Genomic DNA, 18775 nt, shown 5'->3' with positions numbered 1-18775 from the left:
AAAATGCTTGGCTGCCAGGGCTGGTGCTAGACTCAAGCTGAGAACACACTGTGCTGCCTACCCCCAAGCTTTCACCTCCCACTTCCAGAGTAGGTGGAAGTTGCAGGTAAGGCAGCTGAGCCCAGACCCCATTGCATGGAAGCCTGCAGCCTCTATGTCGGGGACACCCTCATTCCTCTTCTTCCTGCATGAATCTTAAGTGCCACTGGGAAGCTTACGGAAGAATCTACCTACCCACACAGGACATTTTGAATAGGAATACGAAGCTAAATACAAAACCCCAGGACATCTTTCCTGCTTGGCATAATGGCCCTGGTAACCCAGGCCCTTCAAATATTTTATTATTTTTTCAATATGTCTTTATTGATTTCAGAGAGGAAGGGAGAGGTAGAGAGAGAGAAACATCAATGATGAGAGAGTCTTTGCCCGGCTGCCTCCTGCACACCCTCCACTGGGGATCAAGCCCGCAACCTGGGCACATGCCCTGACCGGGAATCAAACCGCAATCTCCTGGATCATAGGTTGATGCTCAACTGCTGAGCCACACTGGCTAGGCCCTTCAAACATTTTAGACTTAAGGTATCTTCCTGTTTTCAAGGTCCAGCACAGGACTCAGTACACATAGCAACCAGGCTTCAGGTGCCCGGGAATAAACTGGGAAGAGTTGGGCTTCATCTGGTTTAAACCCCAAGCTCTCCTTAATAAGCTGTGAGCCCTGCTGTACAAGTCATTTTATCTTCCCAAATCCCCTTGCCCTGATTTCTAACATGTAGGTAATGAGATTTTTTTTTTTATGGATATGTAAAAGCACCTTCTCCAGGGACTAAGATCTCCCAGCTCTTTCACCCAGTCAGAGATGCAGACTGGGTTCTTTCTGACTGGGCACTATGGCTGCCATGGTTCCACTACCAGCAGCAGCCAGGCCAGGTCAGTACCTGTGTGCAGTGGACATGTAATTCTTTGTTGATGAAGCTAAAGGCAGGCAAAGGAAGGAGAAGGCCTGTGAATATATTTGCTCAATTATAAAACAATGGCATTCAGTTCTAACCCAGAGTATTTACAGTGGGTGATGGATACATACAGTTGTGAGGCTGTACAGTGGGAGGCGTGGACAGGGTGTTGGTGTGGCAGTGAGACCTGGCTGAGGGCAGGGATGGAAGACTTGCTGCCAGCATCTAAGTCCTCTGTTTCTCTGTCAGTTGATACCAAGTCAGTGGCAAATATAAACGAAGACAACAGGAATACGGAGGCCAGCATCTCCCTGCCCTTACGGTCAAGGAGCCAGCTGCCTAGTGCAGGTTGGTTCATCTCCCTTCTTGGCCCCTGCGGGGGTGGCACTCAGGCAATTGCTCTGAAACGAACCACAATCCACTGAAGCCAACCACCCCTGTGAGACAGCAAGGCTCCTAGGTTTACATAAAGTTCCTTCCAGGCAGGAGTCAGAATATGATGCGTTTCCCATCTGCTGGGTTTTGCTCAATGGGACAGTAGGGACACTTCAGCCTGCAAAGGGAGGAGAACCAAGAAGGTCTGAGAGGCTGGCTAGCAGGAGACCAAGCCAAGAAGGAGCAGAGCACAGGGAACTTACTTTCCTCCGTTAATGAGCTTGTTGAGTGCATCTCGGGAGATAACGTGGCCACAAATGAGTTTGATGGGAGGGTTGGAATCTGACGTCTGCTGGCGAAGGATGGGGCAGGCGAACACCGAGTGGTACCAGCACTTCATGCCTAGTTCAATCTCAATCTGGGGAGGCCGGCCAAGGAGTGAGTCCCACTTCCTGTCGTGGCTTGTCCCCAGTGCCTTCTGCCCACACCTCCCTCAGCCAGGGCTCACCGGTAACTCGTCCTTGTGACTCCAGACCCCTGTGCACTGCCTCTGCTCAATTACAGCTTTGATGTTCATCAGCACGGGCAGAGCCACACAGCCAGAGGCAAAGCTGCAGAACAAAGATAGGGGGCTAGAGTGGCCAGACCAAGACCCCAGCAGACAGACCAAAGGACCAGCACACTTATCAGCAAGGGGCTCAGGTCAGGGTTCTAAAGTGGCACATGGTCAAACTGGTCCTTGAGAATCTCTCAGATTGCTCATAAAGTGCCACATATGTAGTTAACGTGTATACAACTCTCTAGAGTCATTCTAATGCACCCCAAAACTTGAGAGCCTACAAGAGAGACAAAAGGAAGACCCAGGAGGCAGGTAGCTGCTCATCCAAACCACTCAAAAACCCTTGGTGTGATGGGGATAGTGACCAGTTTGAAAGGCCCCAGTCTGCCTGTCTGCCCCACTCTGCTATCATAATGCACCTCTATAACTGGTTATCAACTGGGGCACTTGGAAATGGGGGACAGATTCAGACCTCACCATGATCGGGGTGGGAGTGGGAGCCAACTGGATGGAGCCTTGGGTGCTAAATATCTACAATGTGGAGGGCTGTCATCCTGTCAGAGGTACAGATAGTGTCCCTGCCAGGAAATACTGTCCTATAACCGGAGTCTACCACGTGGTGTGGAGCATGAGATTCCACAACCAGTCTAAGTAAATATACTGTGACACTATCCACTATGGTGCAGTGAGTGGCTCTGGGGTCAGGTTCATGTGCCCTTCAAGTTCATTTACATCTTGAGCCTCTGTTTTCTCTTCTGTGAAGTGAAGATGATAATAATGCCACTAACTCCTAGGTTACTGTGGAGTCATGAGAAGAGAATTACCATCCAGGAGACTTCCAAGTGAAAACTCTTAAAACCTGGAACTCAGCCACTCAAATCTCCCAGAGAGGAAGTGGTGTTTGACAGATGAGGCTGAGAGAAGGCCGGGTGCAGAGGGTCTTGTGATAATCCAGCAGTGAGGTGCAGGCAAGATGGGGACCTAATTCAAGAGATTTTACAAAATAGGAACCCTGACCCTGCCACTAGCTTCATGGTGACCTGGGGCCATAACTCTTCCTAATCTCAGTTTCTCTAATTGTGGACACAGGTAATTCCTATCTGGAAGGACTTAGAGAACCAGTTTAAGTCTGTTCCTGGCACAAGGCACAGCCTCGGCAAATTGTTTTCCTTGAAATACAACCACTCAAGCTGCCCTGTCCGCAGGGCTGGCTGTACCTGACGCTGAGGGGCGACTCCACAGAAAGCCCCAGCAGGGAACAAGCATCGCGGGTAAAGGTCTCACAGATCTCTGCCCAGTGGCTGTTGTCCAGGAGGTGGCAGTAGGGCGACTTCTCCAAGCCTAGCCGCAGGTACACCAGACTGCCCATCATCACCTGGATCTCTACAAGGCAACCAGGCACAGCTCAGCGTGTGCAGGGGCCCAGGAGGCAGCCTCTCCTCAGGGCTTGGCACCCAGCCCCTGGGACAGTAGGGCTGCGGACAATTATGGGGAGTAAGCTGAGCACCAAGGCTCTGGGGCACCTGGCCTGGCCAGACAAGGAATGTCCTCAGGCAAAACTTGTTTTCCCTAAAATCCAGTGGAGCTGTTTATGTGGGACAAGGACAGGCACCACCCTGCGCATCAGGAAGGAGGGGTCCTAGTTCTATTTTCATCCTTCGACTGCATCAGGGAATCTCAGGGTGGCACTCATGACTGTTTTAGAACACTAGCTAATATCCCTTTTTTAAAAATTTTCAGGAAGTATCAAGCTAAAATTTAATAACACTGACTGGTTTTCATGATGTTTATCTCTCAATAAAAGTGAAATAATAAATATGAAGGGATCTAAAGAAAAAAGTTATTAGCTCTGCCCTAGCCTAGTTTGGCTCAGTGGTTAGAGCATCAGCCCATGGACTGAAGGGTCTCGGGTTCGATTCCAGTCAAGGGCACATACCTCAGTTGCAGGCTCGATCCCTAGTCGGGGCGCGTGTGGGAGGCAACCAGTGTGTCTCTTTCACATTGATGTTTCTCTCTCTCTCCCCCTTCCACTCTCTGAAAAGCAATGGAAAAAATATCCTTGGATGAGGATTAAAAAAAATTTTTTTAAGTTACTAGCCCTGGCCAGCATGGCTTGGTGGTTAGAGCATCGGCCCATGCACTGAAGGGTCTTGGGTTCGATTTCCAGTTAAGGGCACATACCTGGGTTTGCAGGTTCAGTCCCCAGCCCCAGTCAAAGTGTGTGCAGGAGGCAACCAATGGATGTGTCTCTCTCACATCCAGGTTACTCTGTTTCTCTCTCTCACTCTCTCTCTCTCCCCCTTCCTTCCTTTCTCCTTCCTTCCCTCCTCCCACTCTTCCACTTGCTCTAAAAATCAATGGAAAAAATATCCTTGAGTGAGGATTAACAAAACAAAACAAAACAAAACAAAACAAAACAAAACAAAAAAGAGTTACTAGCAGTAGGGTGGTTACTGATGGTGAACATCTGGAAGATTAGACAAACGACTGAGGTTTGGAAATCCACGTGTGAAGGAAGGGGGCTCAGGAAGGAAACTGCAGAGGAGGTGTGAAGCAGAGCAGCATGAGGGCAGGCATGTCATGGCACACACAAGCCCAGTACGCTTTGCGTGTGGGTATGGCACACAGCTGGTGACGGGGACTGGAGGTGGTTCTGAGATGAAGCTAGAAGTGTGTGACAGAAACGGTGGAAGGAAAGCCTTGAATTTGGAGTTCGTCTTGGAGACAATGAAGGAGGGGTCAGAGTTCTCAGGCTGGGAGCAGCAACCTGGTAATATGCTGACATCTGCCAGAGCCCAGCAGTATCCACCCTGGGCACTTACCCCTCTGGTGCAGCCGAGCAAAGGGCTGGAAGTGCCTGGCATAGCTGAGGGCCTCCAGCTGCCTGTTGGGGCCACCAGCCAGGAGGTGAATAAAGTGCAGTCGGTGCAGCTTGAACTCCAGGGAGCTGTTGAGCTCGAGCAGACGCTGTCTGTGGGAGATGGCCCATCTGGGAAGAAAGGGGCCAGTCGAGTATGGAGCTGGTGAGGCAAAAGAAGGAGCCCCAGGGGAACTGAGACAGAGAGGTGGAATCCAAAAGCCTATGTGAGGTCACAAGACCGAGCTGGAGGTATGTCAAGTACACTGAGTGAAGACACAGACAAGCCCTGTTCCTTGATGGCCCACTCCACAGCCCACTTACTCCAAGGCCGGTTCCAGGTCATGTTTGTGCAGAGCTTCCAGTATTCGATTCAACTCCAAGAAAGGCTGTTTGAAATCCAAGTCCACATTCAGAGTAGATTCCTATGGGGAGAGCATGATCCCATCACTGGAGGACAGTGTTTCCAAAATTCTCTGCTTTAATAAGATCTCATCTGCCAAAGACAGGCTGGAGAGAGCCAAGGTCTGCATGAGGAGCTGTGGTCTCCTGCCAGCCACCTGGCCCCTCTTATACCCACTTCAGTTCTGGGAGGCTGAGTGCCACACACTGGCCTCCCACAGGACAGACCACAATTTCACCCAAGGTAATGGAGACAGTTCCCCACACCCACCCCAGTCCCTATGTGTGAGTAGCATGGTGAGAAATTACTCTTTTTCAATCTTCTTAATTATTTTAAGAGAAGGAATACTTTTACAGCCAGTGTACTTAACACCTAACAGTGCTACTCTGTCATTTTACTAATCTCCCCCTGCCCTTTTTTTTTCAATCCTCACCCGAGGATATTTTTTCCATTGCTTTTCATAGACAGTGGAAGGGAGAGAGATAGAAACATCGATGTAAAAGAGACACATTGATTGGTTGCCTCCCGCACATGCCCAGACCGGGACCAGAAATGGAGCCTATGATCAAGGTAGGTGCCCTTGACCGGCATCGAACCTGAGACCCTTCAGTCCGGGGGGAGCCAATGCTCTAACCACTGAGCCAGACTGGCTAGAGCACTAATCTCCCTTTTTTAAGAAGGGAATATCAGGCCTTGATTCAGAACCATGTGTGGCAACCAACTCTAGCTAGAAATTATTTCACTTTTCACCATATCCATTTTTAATTTTTTTACTTATCGATTGATTTTAGAGAGAGAGAGGGAGGGAAAGGGGGGGAGGGAGAGGGAGGGAGAGAGGGAGAGAAGGAGGGGGGGAGAGAGAGAGAGAGAGAGAGAGAGAGAGAGAGGGAGAGATCAATTTGTTGTTCCACTTATTTATGCATTCATTGCTTGATTCTTGTATGTGCCCTGACTGGGGATCAAACCTGCAACCTTGATGTATCGGGACGACACTCTAACCAACTAAGCTACTTGGCCAGGGCTTACTATACCTATTTTTAGAGCTACCTTCTATTTGTGGCAGGAGGCCTCATTTCCTTTCTAAAATAAATTTATTTCAATATTAACAGGAATGTAATATAAAGAAAACTACTGAGTAGAAAGCAGAGCAGGCAGGTACCAGCACCTTCCCCACCAGGCCATTACCTGGCACAGCTCCTCGGCCACGCTGAGCATGCCCTCCTGGTACAGATGCTCCACGATGGCCATCTGCAGGATCTGCTGCTGCTTCTCCCGAGAGTCCCACACTGCATCGGAGACTACACCGCAAATCTCAGAGTCAAAGTTCTGACGAGGATGAGAGACAGGGCCCTGTGACTCGGCACTCACACTCCCCACACCTGCTTTCCTGATGAGCCCTGGGACACATCAACTCCAGATATCCCCATCCCCAGTCCAGGGTGCCCACATGCTCACCCTGTCAATGGCCTTGCCCACTCGGGAGACACTGCTGTGAATGTCCTTGTGGTCCGAAGCCAGTTTCTGCACAGTGTCTTTGATCTTCTGACAGCACTGGGACATCACCAAGGAGAGGGTGGCTGAGAGAGGGGTCCCCTGGAAGGCTGCAGAGAAACACTGGCAGTGAGTCAGGACACAGAAGCAGAACTTGTCCCCGCTTCCTCTATCCTCAGGGGCCCAGGAGGCAGCCCTGAACTCCAAAGTGAAAGACACAGCTTGTGTTTCAGGACCTGTCAATTTTAAACTGCATGACTTGAAACTGGCCAGTTCATCTCTCAAAGTCTTCATTTCCTCATCTATAAAATGGGGGTGATAACACCAGCCTTGCAGGTTGCTGTGAACTGAAGATGATTGGGCACTTACTATGGGTAAGTACTTTATTTCAGCTAATTTAATCCTCACCACCATGCTGTGCAGTGGGCACTCTTAGTGTCCTGTTCTATAGCTGAGGAAGCTGAGGCAGTAATTTGTGACACAGCAGTGATAGACCTAAAAGTCTGTGCTCCTCACCACCACACTGATGGCTCCTTATTATCTTGAGTAAGATACCATGTGTGAGAAGGCTTTGAACCATAAAACACTGTCCCCACGTTAATGCCTCTTATCAACTCAGAGGACACCAGGTGAGCCAGGGGCTGCCAGGGAAGCTCAGGGATTTCTGGCTCAGGCCTCCACCTCTAAGTGGCCAGGTTGGGGCCAGACCAACCACCAAGAGCAGGTGGGACTTGGAGAAGAGGGCAGACAGGGCATTGGACCCTTCTTCTGGCCCAACATCTACGCCACTTCTCTAGATGCATCACCTCGGTTCAGGGAAGGGAATGTGACCCAAGAGGGCCAGAGAGACTCTCAACTCCAAGACCAGAAGCTCTGGAAGAGAGATGCATTCTGCCAAGCTGCTGAACAAACAAAATGTGAAGAGGAGCTATTGGAGCACCGTGAGCACCTTGGGGGAGCAGGCTCTGAGAATGAAGCCAGTGAGAGATCTCATGGGATCCAGCCAGGCCTGGATCCTTCAGTTACCTGAGCCCATAAATCCAGCTCCCCTTGGTTTGTATGTATGTTTGTTTACACTAGTCTGAGCTGGGTTTGTCCTTATATGTGAATGAGTCCTGAAAAATACAAAAAGGAGTTGGTGGTTGGGCCACCCATCTACCCCAGGAAGACAGGGCAGAACCATACTCCACTGCCAGCATCAGCACTGCCCTCCCAAAGCCCAGCTTGCCACTCTTTTCTCCCATTTTGCTCCCTCCAGGTCACAGAGAGCCACACTGCACATTCTCTAGCCACATCCCCTTTAGGACAAAGCAACACTCTTAGGAAACCAAAGTCTTTTTAACCTGGAATCCTCAATCTCCAACTGTTAGCCCTGACAAATCCCCATCTGAGAAGATACCCTCTCCCTGTGAACACACTGCAGCCACAGCCACCTGTTAACCAAGAGCACAGTGTAAATGAGCTTCAGGCCAGCAAGAGAAAAGCGTTTCTTCCATACAGTTAAGAGATGCCATCAAAAGCATGGCACAACTTCCCTGTGGCTCAGTTTGTTGGAACATCATCCTGTGCACCAAAAGATGGCAGGTTCAATTCCTGGTCAGGGCACATACCCAGGTTGTGGATTAGATCCCCAGTAGGGGCATGTGCGGGAGGCAACCAGTCAATCTCTTTCTTTCTCCCTTCTTCGCTCTGAAATCAATTAAAAAAAAAAAGCATGGCACAACCACATAATGGTAAGAGAATGAGGCAGAATTCTGTGTACTGATATAGAACACTCTCCAAGCAGACTGTGTAGGGGAAAGAGCAAGGTGCAGAGAAGTATGTGCTTTATGGTCCGTGTGTGTGAAAAAAAGGAGGGGGAATAAACAATTCCACATGACATCTACGTGTGCACACAGATGCTGCCAGAAGGGCGCCTGAAAAACAGAATGGGGTGACTTTTGGGAATAGGCACACAGAAATTGGGAATCAGGTAAAAGGGAGACTCAGTTTTCACTCTCAGCCTCTTTTTTTTTTTTTTCAATTCTTACCAGCGAATTTTTCCATTTGCTTTTCAGAGAGAGTGGAAGGGAAAGAGAGAAACATTGATGTGAAAGAGACACATCAATTGGCTGCCTCCTGCATGCATCCCTAACTGGGGCCAGGGATAGAGCCTGCAACTGAGGTACATGCCCTTGACCGGAATCAAACCAGAGACACTTCAGTCTGAGGGCTGACGCTCTAACTACTGAGCAAACTGGCTAGGGCCACTCTCAGTCTTTTTGACCTCAAACTTTTCCAGGAGCATGCATTCTTTTTTTTTTTTTTTTTAATATATCTTTATTGATTTCAGAGAGAGGAAGGGAGAGGGAGAGAGATAGAAACATCAAAGATGAGAAAGTCATTGATTAGCTGCCTCCTGCATGCTCCCCACTAGGGATCAAGCCTGCAACCCAGGTATGTGCCCTGACAGGGAATTGAACTGCAACCTCCTGGATCATAGGTTAATGCTCAACTGCTGAGCCACATCGGTTGGGCCAGGTGCATGCATTCTTTTAAGAAATAAAAATAAAAGGGAAACAGACTCTACTTTGTAGATTTGTTTTTCTCAGTGGTACTAGGCATAGCAATTCTGAAAGTACTTTCTATGTATTGTAGAAATTGAGCAGATGACAAATGTATCGGGCCCCGCCGGAGTGGCTCAGTGGTTGAATGTCGACCTATGAACCAGGAGGTCACGTTTCAATTCCCAGTCACGTCACATGTAAGGGGCAGACAGGAGGCAGCCAATCAATGACTCTCCCTAATCACTGATGTTTCTATCTCTTTCTTCCTCTCCATTCCTCTCTCTGAAATCAATAAAAGTATTAAAGAAAGAAATGTATCACCAGTCAGGCTTCTCACTGTTGGAGAAGAAAGGTACAGCTATGGATGGGGGAAGTCTGGGAAGAACCCTGTGATACTGGATTGGAATCGGAAGCATCATTATAAATGCACTGTCTGTAATATACCAAAATGGATAGATGGATAGGAAGGAAAGGAAGGAAAGAGGAACAAAGGAAGAAAGGGATAAAGATCCATTTGCTAAAAGAACCTAAAAACACTGACACCTCAGTAACAACTTAAAACATGATTTCCAAATACCATTTCCCACCAAAAGAACCAGGGCTACTTGCAAAAATTACTGATTGCAGGGAATATCTTACTATGCCAGAAAATAAGGGAGTGCTGAAAAAAAAAACCCACAAATAATAAATAAAAATGATAGACCACATCAAAAAGGACACAGGAGGAGAAAGAATAGTGCTGAGACAACTGAACATTCACATGCAGAAGAATGAAGTTGTTCGATCTTACACCATACACAAAAATTAACTCAAAATGGATCAAAGAGCAAGTTTAAGAGCCCAAACTACAAAACTCTTACACAAAACAGAGGTGTAAGTAAATCTTCATGATCATGGTTTCTTAGATATGACAATAAAAGCATCAATAAAAAGAAAAAATAAAGTGAACATCAATATTAAAAACTTTTGTGCTTCAAACGACACTATCAAGGTGAAAACATAACGCATATGACAAAATATATTAGCAAATCTATGACTAGTAAGGGCCTAGTATCAAGAATATATAAAGAACTCTTACAACTCAACAATAAGAAGACAAATAACCCAATTAAAATATGGGCAAAAGCCCAGCCAGCATGGCTGAGTGGTTGAGCATTGACCTATGAACCAGGAGATCAGGGTTCAATTCCCAGCCAGGGCACATGACCTGGTTTCGAGCTCAATCCCCAGTAGGGGGTGTGCAGAAGGCAGCCAATGAATGACTCTCTCATCATTGATGTTTCTGTCTCTCTCCCTTTCCCTTCTCTCTGAAATCAATAAAAACATATTTTAAAAATATATATGGACAAAAGATTTAAATAGGCATATCTCCAAAATATATATATAAATAGCCCACAAGCACATGGAAAGATGCTCTATGTCATTAGTCATTAGAAAAATGCAAAGCAAAACCACAGTAAGATATGTCTTCATACCTGCTAGGATGGCTATAATCGAAAAGATAAGAATTGGTGAGGATGTGGAGAAATTGTAATCCTCGAACATTGCTGGAAGGAATGTAAACTGCTGCAGCTTGGCCCTGGCCAGTAGTTCAGTTGGTTAGAGCATCGTCCCAACATGGGTTCAATCCCCAGTCTGGGAACATACAAGAATCAACCAAGAATGCATAAATAAGCGAAACAATAAATTGATGTCTCTCTGTCTCTCTCTCTCTCTCTCTCTCAAATCAATCAATAACATTGTTTTAAAAAGTTGCAGCTTTCCTGGCCAGGTGGCTCAATTCATTGGAGCGTCAGCCCGTGCATCCAAGTGTTTCAGAATCCATCCTGGTCAGGGCACATACCTGTTTCAGGTTTGATCTCCAGTGTTTCACCCTCTCTCTCCCTTTACCTCTCTCTAAAATCAATAAAAACATATCCTTGGGTGAGGATCTTTTTTTAATTAAAATATTGCAGCTACTTTTGGAAAACAGTTTGCCAATTCCTCAAAAAGTTAAACAGGGGTTTACAAGGCTGAGAGAGTTGAGGGTGCCAGTACTAACTGCTGCTTTTAGCCTGCAAGATGCTGGGTGTGGAGGTCGCAAGCCCTGCCCTTCTGAGACGCAGAAGCCGCTAAAGCCCTGCTGTGCCTGCCTGGTGACCAAGAAGGTGAACAAGCACTTGAGAAAGTGAAAGAGCACTGCGGACAACTAATTGAGGCTCACAAGGAGTGCATGAGAGTCCTGGGATTTAAGCTATGAAATGATGGTCTACTCTGTGAATGAATAATTCCTAAAGAATGAAGATGATTTAATAATTTGGGGAGTTCTTTAATGAACTTTGATAAATGGAAAAAATATTTATAATTTTTTTTGAAGGAAAATAAAAGTTTAACAGCTACCATATGACCCAGCACAGAAAAATAATAATAAAGTAGTAATTCACGCTACAACAGGGATGAACCCCGAAAACATTATGCTAAGTGAAATAAAACAAAATGCCACATATTGTGCGCTTCCATTTATATGATATAGTTAAATCCATAGAAAGTAGATTAGTGGTTGCCAGGAGTTAGGGGAGAGGGAGGAATGGAGGAGTTACTGTCTCTTTTTGGGGTGACAAAAATATTCTGAAATTACATGGTGGTAATGATTATACAACTCTGTAAATACACTAAAAACCACTGAATTGTACATTTTAAAAGGGCATTTTTTAATGTGAATCATAGCTCAATTTTTAAAAAAAGACATAGGAACTAGGGGCTACCTCTGGTTAAATCTAACACAATTTGAGCATCAAAATGTGTAACAATAGTAATGGATTATAACCCATTGAATACAATAAGAAGTTCTGAGTGAGAACTAATAATAAATAAATACATATATAAATAAGGGAGAAAGGAAAGTTTCTTCGTTATAGTTGAATGCCAAGTAATAAATATATAAGGAATGATAAAGCAGGAGAAGTCACCCTGTCACCAAGTAGCCTTGGGGTCTCCTAGGCCCATAGGGAGGCAGGAATGGGGGTCTGGTGATGGAATTGGAGTGGGGGGGGGGTTGGTCACCCACCTGCACTAGCCAGCTCAGTCCGAAGCTGGCCCACGTGGTGCAGCAGCTCCTCCAGGCTCTGCTCGCAGTGCTGCCCATAGGTCAGGAACTTCTGTAGGACCTTGTCCACCTCTCTCTCCACGCTTTCACACTGCTCCATGGTGGCCTCTGCCTGGGGGCAGGAGGAGGGTCCACTGTGTCAGGTCCCACCTGGTCGACACAGTGGGAAGGGCTCCCAGACTCCCCTCACCACACCCATGTTATATATCAATGCTCAAAAATGCCCAGCTTAACATATCTGTCCACAGCTCCATCACCCCTAGCCAGGGTGCCCAGTGGAGGGTGCAGGCAGGCGTGATGACAGGGCTTTTTTGAATCATGGTGAGAAAACTATTTTCAACTCTTTTCACCCTATAATCTTTGCTCATCTCTTTTTAATCAGAAGAGAGAGCAGGTCTTGCAGAGCCCTCAGCTGGTGATACTAGCTAGAAATCAATATGTACACTGCCTACTGTTGTATTTCACGTATTTTCATATATTCATTATGGCCACATTCTGTTCAGATAGTGGACTTCGTTTTTTATGTACTATAGTGATAGAAGTCATGAAGAGAGTCCTTGAAAGGCTGGTATTTGGAAACACAGCCTAAGGAACAACTGCCAATCCCATAGGCCCAATGGGACTTGCCCACCACCCAGCCTGTCTCCCCTGCTGCTCACCCACAGACAGGCAGCCAGAACCCTTACTTCCTCACAGCTCTGAGTCCTGGTTCCTGCTGGTTCCTCTCCTTGGGATGCCCTCCATTACCCATCACCTCCGTGACTGCTTGAGAAGCTGCCGCATCCTTCCCAAGGCAGCTCAGAGGTTACCTCCCTGGCTCCTACCTGGCCCCTCCGATTTCAGGTTTTTTTTAAGTACTTTTTTTTTTAAAATCCTCACCTGAGGATATTTTTTCCATTGCTTTTCAGAGAGTGGAAGGGAGAGAGGGAGAGAGAAACATCCATGTGAGAGACACATTGATTGGTTGCCCCCCGCACGCACCCTGATTGGGCCCAGGGATTGAGCCTGCAACCGAGGTACATGCCTTGGCCGACACTCTAACCACTGAGCCAAACCAGGTAGGGCCCTTTTAACTATTTTTAAATGTCACAGAGTACATTCACAATGTTGTTCAACCATCACCACTATCTATCCCCAGAACTTTGTCATCTCCCCAAACAGAAGCTATGCCCCATCAAACACTTGATGTTTGGTGAAACAAAATTGTCCCTTCACATCTACACTGTCATCGGGCAGGTTTGGGAGATTGATAGGCCTTGTACCCACCTGGTTGGTGTCTGGTGTGACTCAAGTGGCCCATGATATTTTTCTTTTTAACCCAGGCCAGGAAAGCTTCTCCACATGTAATGAGGACTCACTCAATGAGGACTCCATTTGCCTCTTCTATTTCAGTTTTCATCACTGGGTAATGATGGCTGAGGGTTGCCTCCTCCACAGACTGGAGTATCTCTTGTAACACAACCTTTCCTCTTCATTATACCATTAAAAGAATGCTGACTTTTCTTGTCCCACCTTTCCTACCACTGAGGTCCCCTTCCTAAGTCCCTTCCACTCTGAGCCACTGCTCCCCTTCATTTGAGAGCAGCCTTTAACACTGAACACATGGACAATCCTCAAATTGTTGGTGACAAGGTTCCCTCCATAGTCTTCCGTCCAAGGGACTAGAAATGAAAGGACGCTCTCAAATGTTCAAATCTAGCCGGTTGTCCATTCTCTTAAAGAACAGTAGAGAGTAACAGCACAAGGAGAATCCTGTGCCCAAAGTGACCGTCAGGATTCTCCAGTTTCATCACTCTTTGACCATTCCTACCAGTACCATCAGACCTGGCATCATCTCAGTGCAGCCAGGGAACAAGCGATGGGAAAATGGCACCCAGAGCCTTGCGATGTGTTTATGCCATCTCTCCTTATGGTTGATGCTCCTACTAATTTGTAATCATGGTGTCCAGGAGACATGCTCCCATCTTGATGCCTCCTTAGCAAATACAAGCATGCCTCAGAGATACTGTGGGTTGTTCCAGAAGGCTATAATAAAGCTGATATTGCAATAAAGCGAGTCACATGAATTTTTTGGATTCCTAGTGCATATAAAAGTTATGTTTACACTATACCATAGTGTGTTAAGTATGCAATAGCATAATCTCTAACACATCTTAATTAAAAATACTTTATTGCTAAAAAATGCTAACCATCATCTGAGCTTTCAGTGATTTGTAATCTTTTGCTGGTGGAAGGTTTTGCCTCGATATTGATGAAAATGCAACATTTGGAAGAGCAATAAAGTGAAGTACAATGAAACAAGGTGTGCCTGTACCCTATTGCTGGGTATGAGCCATTATAGGCAAATTATAACAGGGGCTCTTGTCTTAAATAATATTAAAATAATAATTATTATTGTTATTAATAGTTAACATTTCATAGGGGCTTATTATGTTCCAGGCACTGTTCTAACAACTTTGCATGCATTAACTAATTAGTTAATTCTTGCAAAAACACTGAGGTAGGTACAATTTTTAGACCCACTTTACAGATGAGAAAATGAGATACCGAAAGATTAAATAAACTGCCCAAGGTCACCCAACTGGGAAGTGGAGAACCTGGGAATTAAAGCCGGGCAGTCTGGCTCCAGAGCCTGGAGCCCATCTGAAGCATTTTGCATCATTGCACTTTCTAGACCAGCTTAATAGGTCACCATCTCACCAGAAAATGGAAACAGCCAATATCTGTGGTTAGAATAAGTATACAGCAACAATTAATGATGGCAAGAAGCAGGAAACTAACCACAGAAGCTGTGAGGTGATCAACTGGGAAAAATGGCAGCACAAAAGAATGTTTGCCAAAAATGTCTAGAAACCAGAACCACAATTTACCAAAAATAAACACAATTCCTGAACAATCAGGACCTCAGCAAGGTCAAACAGTCTGGCCCTATCAGACACCAAGATACCAGGATTATCAAAGGGAAGCACAAGTCAGAATCTTGAAATTGTTTTAAAAAGCTGAGGAAGGAGCCCTGACTGGTGTGGCTCAGTTGGTTGTGCATTGTACGGTGCACCAAAGGGTTGTTGGTTAGCCTTGATCCCGGTGGTGTGGGTGTGCTGGGGGGGGGGCAGCTGATCTATGTTTCTCTCTCTCCCCCTCTCCCTTCTCTCTCTAAAAAAATAAATAAATATATTAAATTTTTAAAAAAGAGCTGATGAAGGCGATGAGTACAAGGATTTTCATCCCGGTACTGTGTGTTGTGACTGGTAGTGGGAGACAATCAGTTCACCAATGGGGGAACTGATAAGTCAAGGAAGTAAAATGTGGGGGATGCATCTATGAAAACTTAGCATTTAGAAACCATACTCCAGATATGCCCACAGCGACATCAATAAGATTTCAAACCATGGTACTGAGGGGGAAAAAATAAACAAAATGGACTCTAGGCAGAATACCATTTATGTAAATTAAAAATATATGCATACTGGTCCTAGCTGGTTTGGTTCAGTGGTTAGAGTGTCAGTCTGTGGACTGAAGGGTCCCAGGTAAGATTCTGGCCAAGGGCACATACCTTGGTTGCAGGCTTGATCCCTGGCCCCAGTTGGGGTATATGCAGGAGGCAACCAATTGATGTGTTTCTCTCACATCGATGTTTCTCTCTGTCTCTCTCTCTCTTCCCCTTCCACTCTTTCTGAAAAGCAATGGGAAAAAAATTTATATATATATACAGCCCAGCTGGTGTTGCTCAGTGGTTGAGCAACCAGGAGGTCTCAGGTTCAATTCTCAGTTGGGGCATGTGATGGTTTGTGGGCTCACTCCCCGTTGCAGGGTGTGCAGGAGACAGTAGATCAATGTTGATGTTTCTCTCTCATCGATGTTTCTATCTCTCTCTTCCTCTCCCTCCTCTCTCTCTAAAATCAATAAAAATATATAAATAAGTAAATATATATATATACACACACACACGCGCATACAGCCCTGGCCAGTGTGGCTCAGTGATTAGAGCATCGGCCCTTGTGCCACAGGGTTACAGGTTCAAATTCCTGGCCCTGGTCAAGGCGCATTCGGGAAGCAAGCAATCATTGTCTCTCTCTCTCTCTCAATCTCTCTCTCTCCCTTCTCCCTCCCTTCCACTCACTCTGAAAATCAATGGAAAAAATATTCTTGGGTGAGAATTAACAAAATAAGTAAGTAAATAAATAAAATATATATGAATACAACCAAAGACACATGCAAATAAAGGGATATACCCTAAACACATCAGAGAGGTTTCCTATGGTGGGGGGAGAAGGAAGGAATGGGGATAAAAGGGAATACATACATAAATATAAAGGAGAAAAAGGCCCTGCATGGGCTAATTAAATGTACAATGAACTGAGAAAACTCGATAAAAAATTTAAAAATATGTAAATGAACTGTTCCATCTGAAAAGCTCAGGAGGCCCTACCCAGTTTTGCTCAGTGGTTAGGGCTTCGGCGCACAGACTGAAGGGTCTTAGGTTGGTTCTGGGCAAGGGCACATACCTTGGTTGCAGACTTGATTCCAGCCCCCGTCAGGGTGTGTGCAGGAGGCCACCAATCTATTTTAGTCTCCTTCACATCAATGTTTCTGTCTCACACGGGCGCGCTCTCTCTCTTCCTCTCTCTCCCTTCCACTCTCTGAAAATAAAAAAAATATATCCTCAGATGACACACCTGATAAAGGGTTAATATCCAAAATATATAAGGATCTCATACAACCTAACAAAAGGAAGACAAACAATCCAATTTAAAAATGGGCAAAGGACCTAACTAGACACTTCTCCAAAGAGGACATACAAATGGCCAAGAGACATAAGAAAAACTGCCCAAAGACACTAATCATCAGAGATACAAATTAAAACCACAATGAGGTATCACTTCACACCTGTCAGAATGGCTGCCATCAACAAATCAGCAAACAGGAAGAAACAAGACAGCGGCATAGGTAACAGCTGCACCTGCTGCCTCCCCCAACCACATCAAAATTACAACTAAAATACAGAACCACCATCACTCAGAACCTCCTGAAATCTGGCTGAACAGAAGCCCTACAACCAGGGAACTGGAGAAACACTGAGACCAGTAGGCGGGGTGGAGACGCGGGCGGATTGGGGCTGAATCGGAGACACGGCTTCGGCCCACACCCGGTGCCACAGTTTAAACACAAGAGGACATCTCCTCCAGTGAGGTCCCAGAGGAGGGAGGGGTCCCAGCCCCACATCAGACTCCCAGCCCAGTGCTCCAGGGCCCGGAAGAGAATTCCCCAGAACTTCGGGCTGTGAAACCAGCAGGGACTGTCTCTGAGGGTCTCGGAGGCTGCAGGAGCCCCAGGCAACCCCTCTTAAGGGCCCCGCATGAACTCACTCGGACCCCCTCCCTCTGAGCCCAGCACCCGGCAGCAGCTTGAAAGGACCTCGGACACCCGGGAGGAACTAACCTGCCTAGAATCGGGGTGAAAGGTGGAGGGGCAGCTTTCTCCCAGGCAGAAGAGCTGGCAGAGGCCATTGCTCCTTTGGCGAGTCCTCATCGCACACAGCCCGCAGGCAAGCACCATATTTGAATCGCCAGCACCTGACTCACACCTTTGGCCTCGCCCCGGTGATTCCTGGAGGCCCCGCCCCTCCCCACCTGCAGGCTCGTCCACGCCATTTCCAGGGGCTTTTCTATGCAAGTGGCCTCTCCAGCCTTATGCTTAGGAATTTCCTAAAATCTCTCAAACAAGCAGCAGCTGGCCCCAGCGTGCCCCACACCTCTTGATAAGTGGCCCCAGGCCTGGCACTAGCGGCAGCCTGCATTGGTTCATAGCTTGGCCTCTCCTGGACAACACCAAGCCCAGCACAAGTAGCAGCCAACTACAGTTTGCTGTGTAGATCATGCTGGGTGGCCCTGGGCAAGTCACTGGCAGAGGCTGACTTTGCACCTCCCAGGAGGCCCCAGGGACAGTGCACCTGGTGGTCAGACTCGACCACACTGGATTACAACCCTACCACATCCACGAGTGACACCCAAGGGGCGCACTTGGTGAACACCAAAGCTCCACTGAAGTAAATCCTGCTCCATAGGGGTGACTCCAGCACAGCAGCTCTTTGGGTGTAGTTTCAGCTGGTCCTCACAGCTGATTGATCTGGGGGTCAATTCCTCCCAGTGACGCCAACAGCAACTAAGGCGCAGCTACAACAGGACAGTGCACATAGCCCACACAGGGCAGCACCTAGAAGGCCCAGCTCAGGTGACTGGGGAGGGTGAGCCACTGGGCCCTACAGGACACCTACTACACAAAGCCACTCTACAAATTCCAGGAGACATAGCAGTTCTACCTAATACTTAGAAACAAACACCTGGAAGCAGCCAAAATGCTGAGGCAAAGAAACATGTCACAAAGGAGAGAACAGAAGAAATCTCTAGAAGAGGAACTAAATGAAATAGATCCAAGCAAGCTAACAGATACAGAGTTCAGAATTTTGTTTATAAAGATGTTTAAGCATATTATTAGGGAAATAAATGAGA

At 46.7% G+C, this 18775-nt stretch overlaps 1 protein-coding gene across 2 annotated transcripts; it reads right to left on the bottom strand.

Annotated features, from left to right (window-relative positions):
• Window positions 1-290: 290 nt before the first annotated feature.
• RMND5B (required for meiotic nuclear division 5 homolog B) lies at window positions 291-17286 on the bottom strand. 2 transcript variants are annotated; one of them, XM_016203303.2, is made up of 10 exons: window positions 16772-17286; window positions 12228-12378; window positions 6600-6745; window positions 6330-6470; window positions 5066-5166; window positions 4707-4873; window positions 3102-3267; window positions 1834-1936; window positions 1589-1743; window positions 291-1503 (listed from the first exon to the last, which is right to left on the bottom strand). In XM_016203303.2, exons 2-10 carry the CDS (start codon window positions 12364-12366, stop codon window positions 1440-1442), a joined length of 1182 nt encoding a protein of 393 aa, XP_016058789.1. In that variant the 5' UTR covers window positions 12367-12378; window positions 16772-17286; the 3' UTR covers window positions 291-1439. The 2 variants fall into 2 exon arrangements, with proteins under 2 accessions (XP_016058789.1, XP_016058788.1); XM_016203302.2 differs by lacking the exon at window positions 16772-17286 and adding an exon at window positions 12953-12999.
• Window positions 17287-18775: the final 1489 nt, after the last annotated feature.

This window comes from Miniopterus natalensis, chromosome 4 (assembly GCF_054644295.1).
Source record: "Miniopterus natalensis isolate mMinNat1 chromosome 4, mMinNat1.hap1, whole genome shotgun sequence".
NCBI classification, from domain to species: Eukaryota; Metazoa; Chordata; class Mammalia; order Chiroptera; family Miniopteridae; genus Miniopterus; species Miniopterus natalensis.
The sequence above is the reverse complement of the archived record's forward strand: the minus strand, read 5'-3'. Positions and strand labels throughout refer to the sequence as shown.